We start from the raw sequence: 13,218 nt of genomic DNA, 5'->3' as shown, positions 1-13,218 counted from the left end.
AACGGAAGAATAAATAATTTGAAATGGTTAATATGTGATCAGTAGAATGAATTATGACAAATAAACAAATTTATTGCTTTTTTGCGTATTCTTCACGAACTACCCTGTATAGTAATACTTGAATTTCACTATTTTGTCCTTGCACTAAATCATTTTGAATTATAGTACCTAGAAAGACATTGATTTTATTTATTTATGTACGATGTGTGATAATAACTGGGTTTAAATATTTAAAATAGAACGGAATACTTAAAAAAATATATAGGAATTTCGAAGAATTTCAGTAGAATTACTTGAAATGGGGATATTGGGGAGTTAAGAAAAAAATCCCATCACTTTCGAAAATATGCTAAAAAAACTATTTTCTTTTTTATTCCTTTTTTTTTTCTTCAATGGTTTTGATAAATAACATAAAATCGAGAAACCGTAACTTATGGACAATTTGCTATACATTTTTTTAAACACAAAATCATGACATATAAAGTCAAATTCAAAAATTCGTTAAATTTGGTAAAGAAAAGATATTGAACAAGAATTCAATGTTAATTTCAAACATTAAGAAAAAAAATTAAATTATCATTTTTTTTTTAGTTTTAATACAAAAATAAGAACTTAAGAGGCAATTAGCTTAAATCATTGATTGGTACAATAAAAATTACGAAGTTATAGATAAATTTTACAAATTTAATTGTAGGTTCTCTCTGATGAATATATATGATGAACTGTGTTAATGCAAAAATTTCTTTATTAGGTTATTAATTAATCATCAGTGAGAACAAACAATACAGGACATGAAAAATCACAGTTAAAACAATTACCTATATAGCCAAAAATGATAATAATAATAACAATGTCTTCTAATATTTTTTTCCTCAATTCTTTTCATAAATAATAAATAATCCAGGAACAGTTCGTTACGGAAAATTTACTATACATTTTTGAAACACAAAATCACCTTGAACTGAGGTGGGTTTTACTTGATGAAAATCCATTTATCAAAATAAATAAGAACTAAAAGTTCAGATTTTCACGAACTTATATATTTTTACATGACAATTGTTTCGACAACACCGTGTCTTTACCATTTAATAAAGACACGGTGTTGTCGAAACAATTGTCATGTCAAAATATATAATTTCGTGAAAATTTGAACTTTTAGTTCTAATTAATTTTGACAAAATCACCTGTTCCTTTTGACCTATTTTTTCTTTTTTTTTTCTTTCGCGACAGCTAACATCTCAGAAAGTGGAGACATAGATATGTACTATAAATATATATTTTTAAACAACTTCGGGTGAAGCCCATTTTCCCAGGCGATGAAAAAATTTTGTTTTAATATTATATTATTTAATAAGAATATCATAACTGTTACTTTTTTACTTAAAATTTATATGACTTTTAAACTTAACTTTTTAAATTTTTTATACAGATCATTCATCTGTTTTACTGTGAAAATAAAAGTCTGAAAGGATTTTACTACAACTTCCAAACGTTCCACGGTACTGACAAAACTAACTAAAAAATTGTATCTTTTTTTAGTTTTGTCATAGAAATAATAATTTATGGTTTAATTAGTTTAAACCATTTTTATAGTAGTAAATTTTAAAAATTATATTGTAGGTTCTCTCTAAATGGACAATTATATTATATAAAAAATATAATTAGAATTAGAAAGTTCATTCTTAGATTATTAATTAATCGTATGTATAGTAGAAGTTTATATAGTAAGAAGTAAATATAATAGTAAGAAAAAACAATACAATACATAGAAAATCACAGTAAATACAATCACCTAATAATCACCTAGATAATTTCTTGTTTTTTTTTAAATAATAAATACTCGAGAAATAGTGCGTTATTGAATATTTCTTCTTGTCCTTTTTTAAAAAGTTGTTTTTCTCTCGCCTATAAATTGGACATAGAAACTGTATATAAATATATTTGAAAGAAAAAAGTTTTGTTTTTTTTTAATATTTCGCTCACTATAGCGAACAAATTCCAATTAAATAATATTTCTAAAGGAACCTTGAACACGTGAAAATATTTCCCAAAATTAATAACACAAAAAATAAAAAGAACTGTTTCGTACATACTTGAAAGTTAATTTTATCACTAAACGAGCAAGTTGTGACGTCACTACATTCAACGTGCGAGATTTGTCAAAACATCTATATACGCAACATTATCGATAAAAATAGAAGGTGAAAAAGGCAAATTTACCTTTGCTGGCCTACATTGCGTCGTACTACGGGGTCGAATGTTTACCAAACTTTTACGACACCATACCGTCGAAATTGAAGACAAACGTGAGCTCTTTGTGGGGAAGAATGATTTTAATATGTCTGCGTGGAGCGCATAAATCACGAAGAGACAGGAAAGCGCGGGATGAAAGTTTTTCAAAGTTTTTCAAAGTTTTTCGAAACGCGGACGCGTAACCCAACGTTGACTGCGACGCTGGAGCGTCGTTCATCAGCGTCGTTTTACGCCGAAGTGATTGAAAATTTCCAGCGGCAAATGCCGTCAAGGCGGGCAACAATTTGGCGCATGCGCATCACCAAAAGCACTTTGATTTATATTTTTTGCAGCACACGTCCAATAAGCAAGCGGCATACAGCGCAAACGGATGCGTTCGATTGAATGTTGGGAAATGTTTTTTCATTTGAATTTTAATCTTAAAATATGTTAACGAAAAGTTTTATATATAATAATAATAATAATAACAATTATTATTATTATTATTATAGTAATAATAATAATAATAGTAATGATACTACTAAAAAGATGATCATGAAAATGCATACTGTGTAAACAAAAAATTGAAACGATCGACCACATTGTAGCGGGCTGTGCGATACTGGCTAGATCTGAATATATCCAACGACATGACCAGATCAAATATACCCATTACGAACCAACAACATTCTCACTAGAGGGCATAAAGGGTGCAAAAGGAAATTTATGGGCTGCAAGGAGCAAGTAACAACCGACAATACAATATTAGAACAAATAAGAAAGAAAAACAGAAAGTTGTACATGGCGTATATATAGATTACCAGAAGGCTTTCGACTCAGTGCCTGATAGTCGGTTAATTAAAACCTTTGAAATATACAACGTACATTCTGACATAATCGCCTTTTTGACAAATACTTTGAGTAAATGGAAAACTAAATTAAGAATCAGCATAAAAAATGCAGAACTAGAAATTGAGTTAATAAATATCAGGGCAGGAATTTTTCAAGGAAAGTCCCTTTCAACATTATGGTTCTGCCTGTGTTTGAACCCTTTATCGCGCGCACCGTATATACCATTAAAGCAAATCAAAACTCAAAAACTATAAGCCATCTATTCTTTATAGATAATTTAAAACTATAAGCCGCTTGCAAAAAACATCTAGATTCAAACCTAAAATTCATACACCCGTAGAGCACAGATATCCGAATGAACAGATGATGTGAAAAAATGGCAAAGTGTATCAGTTAAAAAGGAAAAGCTAAAAGAAGGATAACCTGTCGAACTAGAAACAACCACACAAGTACTCAGGCATTCTCCAGACCCACAAATTAGAACATAAAGAAGTAAAAGCCACATAGATCAAAGAGTTTGAAAAACTATTTGCCAAACTTCTGGATTCCGGGTGATTCGTAATTATTGTCAACAGTTAGTGTCAGTTGTGTACAGCTAATAAATTGTGTTTTAAAATTACTTATTTTTCAAAGTATGATTTGTTGGAGTATTTTAGTCTCTGCCGTAGAAACGAAGCAAAATCCGAAGAAATGTATTTAAATAAATTTCCGAAAAGACGTCTGAAGTACAACCTTGTCACCCACTGGAGCTTGGCTAAAACAAAAGGGAACAAACTTCCAGATGAAAATAAAGAAAATTTGGTTTTGCAAAGCGGAGTTGAGAGACCTCGTACGTCATCCCCGAATAGTATTTTAAAGCGTCATAGATATCATCCTTATCGTGACCGCGACCTTGCCAAGGACTTCAGGATGGCGATATTGTTGGAAGAATGGCATTGTACCAGTGGTTTATTCAGAAAAATAAAGAGACACCAAACTTTTCTTAACAGTCCTTCGGTTGGATGAGTGCCGATTTATTAATTGTCGGCTCTTCAATTGTAAGAACACTGTATTTTGAGCAGATGTAAATCTACCGGTAGCTCGTGAAGTTTGGCATCAAGTGAGATGGGGATTTAACGTTTGGTTCGGTATTTAATATTAATGTTCCTAGAACATTCCAAAACATTCTAAAAATCGAAATTGCTACGCCACTGTGTGTTCGAAGTGTTTTCGGAGCGCGAGCATTGAAGATGGCAAGTGAGATCTTGGCGAAACGTCTGCAGGATTCCAGTCGGATGCAAGATTTGCAGGATTCCAGTCGGATGCAGGATTCCAGTCGGAGTTCAACGAGCGAACGGATGATATCCCGGAATATAGTGTCATCACATTTTTCCATCCGTGAATCAATACGTGAGAATATATATATATATATATATATATATATATATATATATATATATATATATATATATATATATATATATATATATATATATATATATATATATATATATATATATATATATATATATATATATATATATATATATATATATATATATATATATTCTCACGTATTGATTCACGGATGGAAAAATGTGATGACACTATACTCCGGGATATCATCCGTTCGCTCGTTGAACTCCGACTGGAATCCTGCATCCGACTGGAATCCTGCAAATCCTGCATCCGACTGGAATCCTGCAGACGTTTCGCCAAAATCTCACTTGGCATCTTCAATGCTCGCGCTCGAACACTGAGTGTTCGAAGTGTTTTCGAATTTACCAATTTGCTTTTTATATAGTATATATATATATATATATATATATATATATATATATATATATATATATATATAGCTCCAGTGGGTGACAAGTTTGTACTTCAAACTAACAAATCATAGTTATGACAATTTGAAAAGTAAATAATTTTAAAAACTCACAATTTATTAACTTCAATTCAATATGGCGTCCATAACAAAAACAAAAGTTAACTTCGGCCGTACGCAACATAGAAGACTTGCGTTTTTTGACGCTATTTTTAGCATCGCCGTATCCTTTTACCCATATCCTGAAAATTTGAACATTTCAGCTCTTATAATAAGGCAATTCTATTGTTTCAAAAATGGACATTTCCCTCTTTCACCGTGTACCTACGTAAGGGTATGGATTTAAAATAAAACAAAGGTAGATTATTTTTTGGCATATACATGCTCTACTTTTCTTCCATTTTAGCAACGCTGCATTTTTTAGACTATCTAATATATAATACTTAAGACTCTGTATATAAGCAGGTACAGAGTAAAATGCGAGCCAGTTTTTTAATTTTTGCTGTAACTATGATAGCAACGGAGATCCCCGTATAGAAAAGCAAATCTGGGACATACTGCATATACATTCTTCACCTATTCCACTGTACGCTTTGTTTTTTTGCCTTTTTCTTTAATGATTTGCGTATGAACCGCGCTCCGTATATGGCATAGGAAATATAAAGGGTGTTTTCTAATTGAACGTAAATACAATACATTTTGAAAAGAAAACTTCATATGAATATATGTTCTAAACGTCTTAACTTTTGTGATGCAGGGTGCTAAAGTTTTTAAAAACAAAATATATTTTTGTATTATGTCTGATATCATTTTAGATATTTTAATTTAATTAAATTAAAATTTGGCACACATGTACTACGTATGTAATACATCAGTGGCGGGCGTACGTAATTTCACCCGTCTATTCTGGCACACATTTCCCTTAAAATAAAAATTATTCTTACAATCTCCAACCATTTTTTTTTAAGAAATCAGTGGCGTGCCACTGACTGTCTATGAACAAATGATATTTGGTTTAACTAGGCCGCCACTGCACTGGTTAAATCAAGAACTTTTTTTTTGTGAAAAATGAAATATCTATCTACAACAAAATATCTAGTTTTTGATTACCTTGTCTTTCAGAAAAAAAATTAAAGACCGTTCTTTTTAGTTTTCCAGTTTTAGTGTATTAATAATTTTTAACAAATAAACAAATTAATAAAAACCTTTTTGAAAAAAAAGTAGAACGCGTAAGTTGTTGAAAGAGTCCTCCACCTTATATACCAGATATATACGATATACCAGACGTTTAAGATGTCCCCATAAGAAAAAGTCCAAATTATTTAAATCCGCTGTGACCTACCCATTAAACACTAAAGTGAGCAGACGCGCCGTTATCCATGAACCTTCTGTTCCTAATTAAACATGGTATTTTTTCTAGCAATATTGGCAAATTCTCTTCCAAAAATCGGCGATAATCATTTCCATTTAGTCTTTCAGATAAATATTTAACCAGTGCAGTGGCGACCTATTTAACCAAAATATTATTTGTTCACAGCCTTTTAAAAAATAATGACAATTGCATTCATTTATGTGCAGATTTGATAATTTCAATGCATGCTGTCATTTTAACGATATTGTTATAACCATGCAGAGAAGAGGTTTTCATTTTTTTAATTGAAAACCCTACATCTGCTCAAGAAATTAAATTTATTTAGAACTGTATTTAAAAAAAATGTGGTACACTAAATAATGCCTCTTGATATATAGTACATGTGTGCCAAATTACATTAAAATATCTAAAGTAGTATTACAAATATTACAGGAATATATTTTATTTTTGAAAACTTATCCACCCTGTATCTCAAAAGTTAAGACATATGTCCATATGAAGTTTCCATTTTAAAATGGCCCAACAAATCAGAACCTTAATTATTGATATTCAATTAGAAAACACCATGCGTAATACAAAAAAGCAATCTAAAAACCAGAAGCTGTTAGTTAACTTTTATCTTGCAATGCTTACAATAATTTGGAAAAAAAATCGTTTTCTTGCAATTTCTCTATGCAATTTATCGCCCACATCTATTTAGTGCATCGCTGCTTTTAAACTTATTCAAAGCAACAGAAGCTATAGGACATTTCATTCGACGCGAAATTTTTACAAGCACAAATAATTCGAAATCACTCTCTGAGGAAAATTTCGATCTCGCAGCGTACTCACTCGATAGAGAGGAATCGAATAGACACACTTTCAGCAGGTCTACGTAAACTCTAGCTAAGGCAAATATATATACATATATACATGAGCAAAAGATTTTATCTCGCTAGAGTCCACTAAATCCAGCTAGATGAAATTTACAGCGTAGATTGACTTATACTAAGCATTAGAGAAACATTAAGCGTAGAGTTTGCAAATAATATGCAAATGCTAATGAAGATATTTCAAACTAATATCTGTATTTTACCCTACTTGGTTTCATTCTGTAATTAAGTAATTTTAAGAATGACCATTTCTTACAAAAAAAATCACTTAATTAGTGTTTATTGTATCTATTATTAATTATCAAATAAGTAGATTTTTATCGTGTATTAATACCTTAACAGAGAATAGATAATTCCATTCGCACACAATTCGCTTATATGCTATATACAATGTTGCCAACTTACCAAATACCAATATAACTTACCTAAATGATGAAAGCGTTCGATTACTATTATACGTAATTTATGTACGGGGTGAGCCAACGATGTAGTAGTAGATGTAAGTTCGTTATCTCATTAATATTAAACCGTTTTTTTCAATTCTTCAGCTTTTTATTAATAATAATACATACCTAAACCTAACAGGTTTTCCAATATTTAATTTTTTGTAAAAATATACTAGTTTTCACACTTGCAAAAAAGTTACGATAGCGCTAATGACAACACTTTACATCGCTCCTTAGAAGATTTTAATTTTACTCAGAAACAAAAGTAAAATAAAAATTTCCACACTTACATTATTATACAGTAAAATATCACTCTACTGTTGAAAATTCAAAAATATATCTAAAAAGATAGTTACATTAAATACTTACAGAATATGCAGTGAGTAAAAATCTTTAAGAATAGGGATTGGAAATACAGTTAATTTGCTATCACATTTTTTATATAATATGGACCCCTAACAAAGTTCCTGCACTGAAGGATCTTTTACAATTTGTCTAGTACCTTTGAAACGATTTTTAAATTAGAATAAAAAACTGCAAAAGATCTCGGTTAACTACATTTTTTAACAATGATATCCTTTTCCCAGTGGCCTTTAATATTAAACTTAAGTTTGTCATTCTTATCTGCCAAGTTTTTGGTTGCTCGATCATAATAATTCCTCTGTGTTTCACGTTGATTTTGTTTTAATTTATGGTTTTTTTATAAGCACAAGTTTTGTGCATTTCAGATGGTGATAAACACAGGATAGGATTTGGAGTGTTTCTTTAAGGTAATAAATAAAAATAAAAATTATCTAAAATATCGTTATATACATCGTTATATAACTATCGTTATATACAAGAAAAAACACTTCTTTCACATATTTTTACAACTATTTACACTTTTTTCTGCTAAAACTTGCTAAAACAGTATGGGCTGGACCTAGTTAAAGGAATGTTATTTTTATTTAAAAATTGTTTAAGAACCACTGAATTGAACCGATTGAGAAATATTCAGCATTCCTTCCTCATGTGGTCGACACTATTGTAGAACCGATGACATACCTCATTAATTATTCCTTTTTGCATGGATCATTTTTCACTCTATAGAAAAAATGGTGCAACAATTATTTCAAATTATAGAGCTATAGCACTCATATCTGTTTTCTCAAAAATCTTCGAAATGGCACTGCATTCAGACTTCCAAATTTCTTGGAAAGCAATTTGGCATGCACTTTGGTTTTCGAAAAAAGCGATCAACGCAGGATGCCATTCTCTCTTTATATAAGCATATTCTTGGCAAGTTAGAAGAAAGGCAGCAAACAGCACGCGTTTTTTTCGATCTGCAATGCGCATTTGACTTGGTCGATGTTGATATTTTAGTGGACAAGCTTTGTTCATATGGTATTAGAGATAACGCCTGAAATTGGCGAACTGGTAAATTGTGGCGTAATTCAGGTAAGTTTACTTGGTCCTATATTGTTTATAGTATATATTAATGATGTGTTTCCTTCTGTCTCCCATACTTACTTTCCCCTTTTTGCGGATGATGCAGTTTCTACCTTTTCTGCAGCATCGTCTGAGCAACTTATTATGCATGCATTATGCAGAAAATAATAAATTGATACTTATTTTTTGGAGATTCCAAATCAAGTATTTAAGAATCTGACATTGACTTCCAAAATTCTTACTTCCCTCTATTCTAATTGAAAGTGACGTTATTTAATGAGCCCCTGAAATGATCATAGCATCAATAAATAATTTATTTCCAACTATTCCCGAAAAAATATTGATATTTTTCATTTGAAAAACTTCTGATTTCAACAGGAAGCTTGAAGCACAAAGGAGTTGGAAATCTTGTTAATTCTGAAGAATCATTGTCACATGATCAAATTGTATCAATCCTATATACCGTGATGGTTTTAGCATGTTATCCCCATGCCAAACAGAAATTGGTACAAAAGCAACAGCTGCAGAATTGTAACCAATCTTCTTGATGTAAGGAGAAACTTCCTTTTTAATTTTCTCAAAACGAGGTTCGCTGTACGGTGGTTCAGTGGAGTCCATTTTGCTGACACCAACAATAAGTTGTTTTACTCCAAGAGTAAACGCATGTAAGGCGTGTTCTCTAGTTTGCTCATTCTTGGAGATACCAGCATCAAATTCACCAGTACCAGCTGCGACAATGAGTACCGCGCAATCGGCTTGAGAAGTACTAGTAACCATGTTCTTGATGAAATCTCTGTGTCCTGGGGCATCAATAATGGTAACATAGTACTTTGCGGTCTCGAATTTCCATAAGGCAATGTCAATGGTAATACCACATTCAAGTTCTGCCTTAAGTTTATTCAATACCCAAGAATACTTGAAGGAGCCTTTACCCATTTCCTGGGCTTCTTTTTCGAATTTTTCGATGGTGCGTTTATCAATACCTCCGCATTTGTAGATCAAATGGCCGGTTGTTGTAGATTTACCAGAATCTACGTGACTAATGACTACAAGGTTAATAGGAGTCTTTTCTTTACCCATTTTGGATTACTTAGTTAAATCGAATAAATGCAACAAATTCGAAAACTCAATTGACGAAGAACACTTAGATTTCAATAACTTAAAGGATCGGCAACGGCAAATTAAAATCTAAAGCCATCACGGTATATAGGATTGATACAATTTGATCACGTGACAATCATCGTCTAATTTTATTTGATAAAATGAATCTTTTAACTTTTCAAAGAAACTTTCACAGGCTATTGTAATACTATTTCAGTTTCATCCTGTTGGCTTCTTCAGAGCCTGCTCTACAGACTCCCTAAAATGCATAAACCAGGACTACCTCTTCGACCTATTGTCTAGCAAAATATTTAGCTTCTATATTAAAACCTTTTACGGTGAAAACAATTGAAAACCATTACATTAGATCCACAGGTTATTCTGGTTAGTTTCGTATGTATTAAAGTCCCTATTCCTGGAACTCCTAACATTATTTCAGATTTATTGAAATCCGAGAATCTTGAACCAAATCTTCTCATCTTAATTGAAAAATGTTTATCTGGAACATTGTGGTGCGCGATTAAATGTGTGCGGCAACAGGAGATATTTGTGATACCCGCTTAGAAAATATGTTCGTGAGTGGGCAGACGGGCGGAAGACGTGTAACAGGGCGGCGTGCCTGGGGCATAAAGTCCCGCGATTATTATTGTTTCTTTGAAAAATTATAGTGTTACTTTCAGTAAAAATTTGGTAGTTTCCAAATTCTGTGCCTTATTTACTGCCGTAGAACCCACGACACACTTTCGAAGGTCCGAGAGCCCATCAATATATTTTTCTTATAACGGTCAAATTTTTGAAGAAACGTCGCACCAAAGCTATGGGTTCTCCATTATCACCAGTCATCGCGAATATATTTATGGAAACCGTTGAGGAAAAAGCCCTCGACACATTTCATTTAAAAAAAGTATATATGGAAATTCTACGCGGATGATACTTTTGTTATTTGGCGTCATGGTCAAGAATCCCTACGACATTTTTTTAGCCATTTAAACTCGATACACCCTAACATACGTGTTGCAAATGAATTATAAACTGATAATAATCTCCCATATAATATTCTTATCAATAGAACATCAGACCTAGCATTCTGTTTACAGAAAATCTGCGCACACAAAATCATCGGTTATTAACTCTTGTTTACAGAGCCGTAAAAATCTCAACCCGAGTCACTGAACCCAGAATTAAAAAAACATACATCTGCTTTTCCCTCTAATAATTTCCACATTAGAGATATTAAGCGTTCCATAACAAAATACACTTCACCACAACTTACCAAAACATCACTGACCACATATTAAAAGTTTTTAAGAAATATAACGTCAAAACCAAATTTACCAACTGCATAAAAATGTCACAATATGTTCGATCTGTCGTTATACAGCATTCCATGCATATGCGGCAAAGAAAACATTGGAGAGACCGGTCGAAAAATATCAATTAGGCTCAAAGAATATGAAAGAGCCTTAACACTTCGACAAAAATACTCATCAGCAGTTGAAGAACACGTCGCGAAACCGGACATAAAATTTTATTCGATAAAACAAAAATTCTTGCATGTAATCAATTCTTCTACGAAAGACAAATGCGAGAATTATGGAAATCTATAAGCAAGAATTAATCACCCTAGACAATGTTTATGCTCCGCCCCTCAAAAAATACATAAGCAGGTACAGAGTAAAATGCCAACCAGTTTTAGTTAAGCTCTGAAGAAACCAACATGATGATTGGCGAAACGTCAGCAAGTTCGATTCAACAATCCAGGAGTTTTGTAAATAGTATGAATCTTTTAAAACAACCATGGATTTTTTGCAAATTACAGGATCGTTGCTCATCCAAAACAGTTAAGTTGGCAATAACTAACGTGATTGTTACTTTGGATGCAACTTTCTGAAGAACTCTGAGTTGCATTGTGCCCCTGTGTCAACCTTGAAAACAACATTAATATTATTTATGGAAATAATTTCAACAATTTCACTCTTATAATTATATTATACTTTCAGTGCCTGAAGACTGCACTTAAGAACAATGTATATAAAATTCACCACGTCCTCCATATGCTTTTTGCCCTGGTCGGAAATTTTGCATTTGACTTCCAGTTTTTCCGAGGTGAGTTTTTCAGTTTGAAAATGTTATTCCCTTAGTGTTTTTGTGTTGTTTGGGAAGAAGAAACATCGGCAGAGCGAGGCTGAGATGGTAAAGCCGGAACCGTCAAATAGTGACTAATCCTTTAAAGACAGACGACGACGAGGAGGACAACACATTTCGAACTTGCCAAGGACGAAGGCCTGGCGACCACATAAGGTAAAGAGCCTTTTGTAATGATACACCAGAAAATGCCAAGATGAGGAATGAGAAATCCGCCTAGACCTGCCCTAAGTCAGATTGAGAATGATGAAAGGGAGGAGTAACAACCTCATAAGAAAAATCAGGGTTTATCTTGCCAGGATGATAGCACCCCGTAAGGACCACCACCTTGGGTACAATTAAAGATCATTGAATGGCTTATGGAGCAGATGAAGATCGATCCCAATGGTCGGAAAAGCCGAAGTACTGATAGGATAACGCAGGATTGATCTCGGAACATGAGAATGCCAAACAGACTAGAGAAAGATAAACTTCACTAAACATTACCTGGTCCTCCAGGTTAGAGTGTTTAGACGTAGGGCCAAATGGCATTGAGCAACTAGAAGACTACATAGATCTACATCGAATAACTAGATGGTCGCAATGCAAGGTGGCCACGATAATGCATTACACGAAATCCTTGACAACATAGGTAACACATAATAAATAATACTGTTAGAGACTTCAATGCACATAGAAACAAAAAGAAAAGACGTGATCGTAGCAACTCAGGGTGACCCTGACATCAATGATTACGGAGACAGATTGACAGACCTATGCCTCGAACACTACCTACAAATTAAAAACGGCTATTTTAGTCACAAAAATATTACACATGGGAATAAAGCATTCTGCAAAGAAAATCAAAAAATTATCTTACAATTGGAAGACAAAATACCAGACTAAAATACAATTACACAGAGGAGCAGAATATCGTACATATCACCATTTAATGAGATCAAAGATATTGTGCCCCTGGAACAC

The 13,218-nt window shown here is 32.5% G+C and overlaps 2 protein-coding genes across 3 annotated transcripts in view; both read right to left on the bottom strand.

The window, feature by feature from the left end:
* The window catches only part of LOC132708719 (G-protein coupled receptor dmsr-1-like), a 283,401-nt gene extending 280,926 nt beyond the window's left edge, over nucleotides 1-2,475 (bottom strand). For both annotated transcript variants that reach the window (XM_060681248.1, XM_060681250.1), the window contains exon 1: nucleotides 2,221-2,475. The gene's annotated coding sequence lies outside the window, so the exon portion shown is untranslated. The remainder of the gene's footprint in view (nucleotides 1-2,220) is intronic.
* A 6,945-nt stretch (nucleotides 2,476-9,420) lies between these two features.
* LOC132695761 (elongation factor 1-alpha-like) lies at nucleotides 9,421-10,182 on the bottom strand. Its single transcript, XM_060660218.1, has one exon. It carries the CDS (start codon nucleotides 10,087-10,089, stop codon nucleotides 9,421-9,423), a length of 669 nt encoding a protein of 222 aa, XP_060516201.1. The 5' UTR covers nucleotides 10,090-10,182.
* Between the last annotated feature and the right edge of the window lie 3,036 nt (nucleotides 10,183-13,218).

The sequence above is a fragment of the Cylas formicarius genome, unplaced genomic scaffold, assembly GCF_029955315.1.
Source record: "Cylas formicarius isolate icCylForm1 unplaced genomic scaffold, icCylForm1.1 PGA_scaffold_12__32_contigs__length_19106922, whole genome shotgun sequence".
In the NCBI taxonomy this organism is placed as follows: Eukaryota; Metazoa; Arthropoda; class Insecta; order Coleoptera; family Brentidae; genus Cylas; species Cylas formicarius.
This window is presented reverse-complemented; position numbering and strand designations above follow the sequence as displayed.

Excerpts from the sequence above, each read along its gene's own strand:
- LOC132695761 (XM_060660218.1), bottom strand. The coding sequence starts at position 10,089 with ATGGGTAAAGAAAAGACTCCTATTAACCTTGTAGTCATTAGTCACGTA.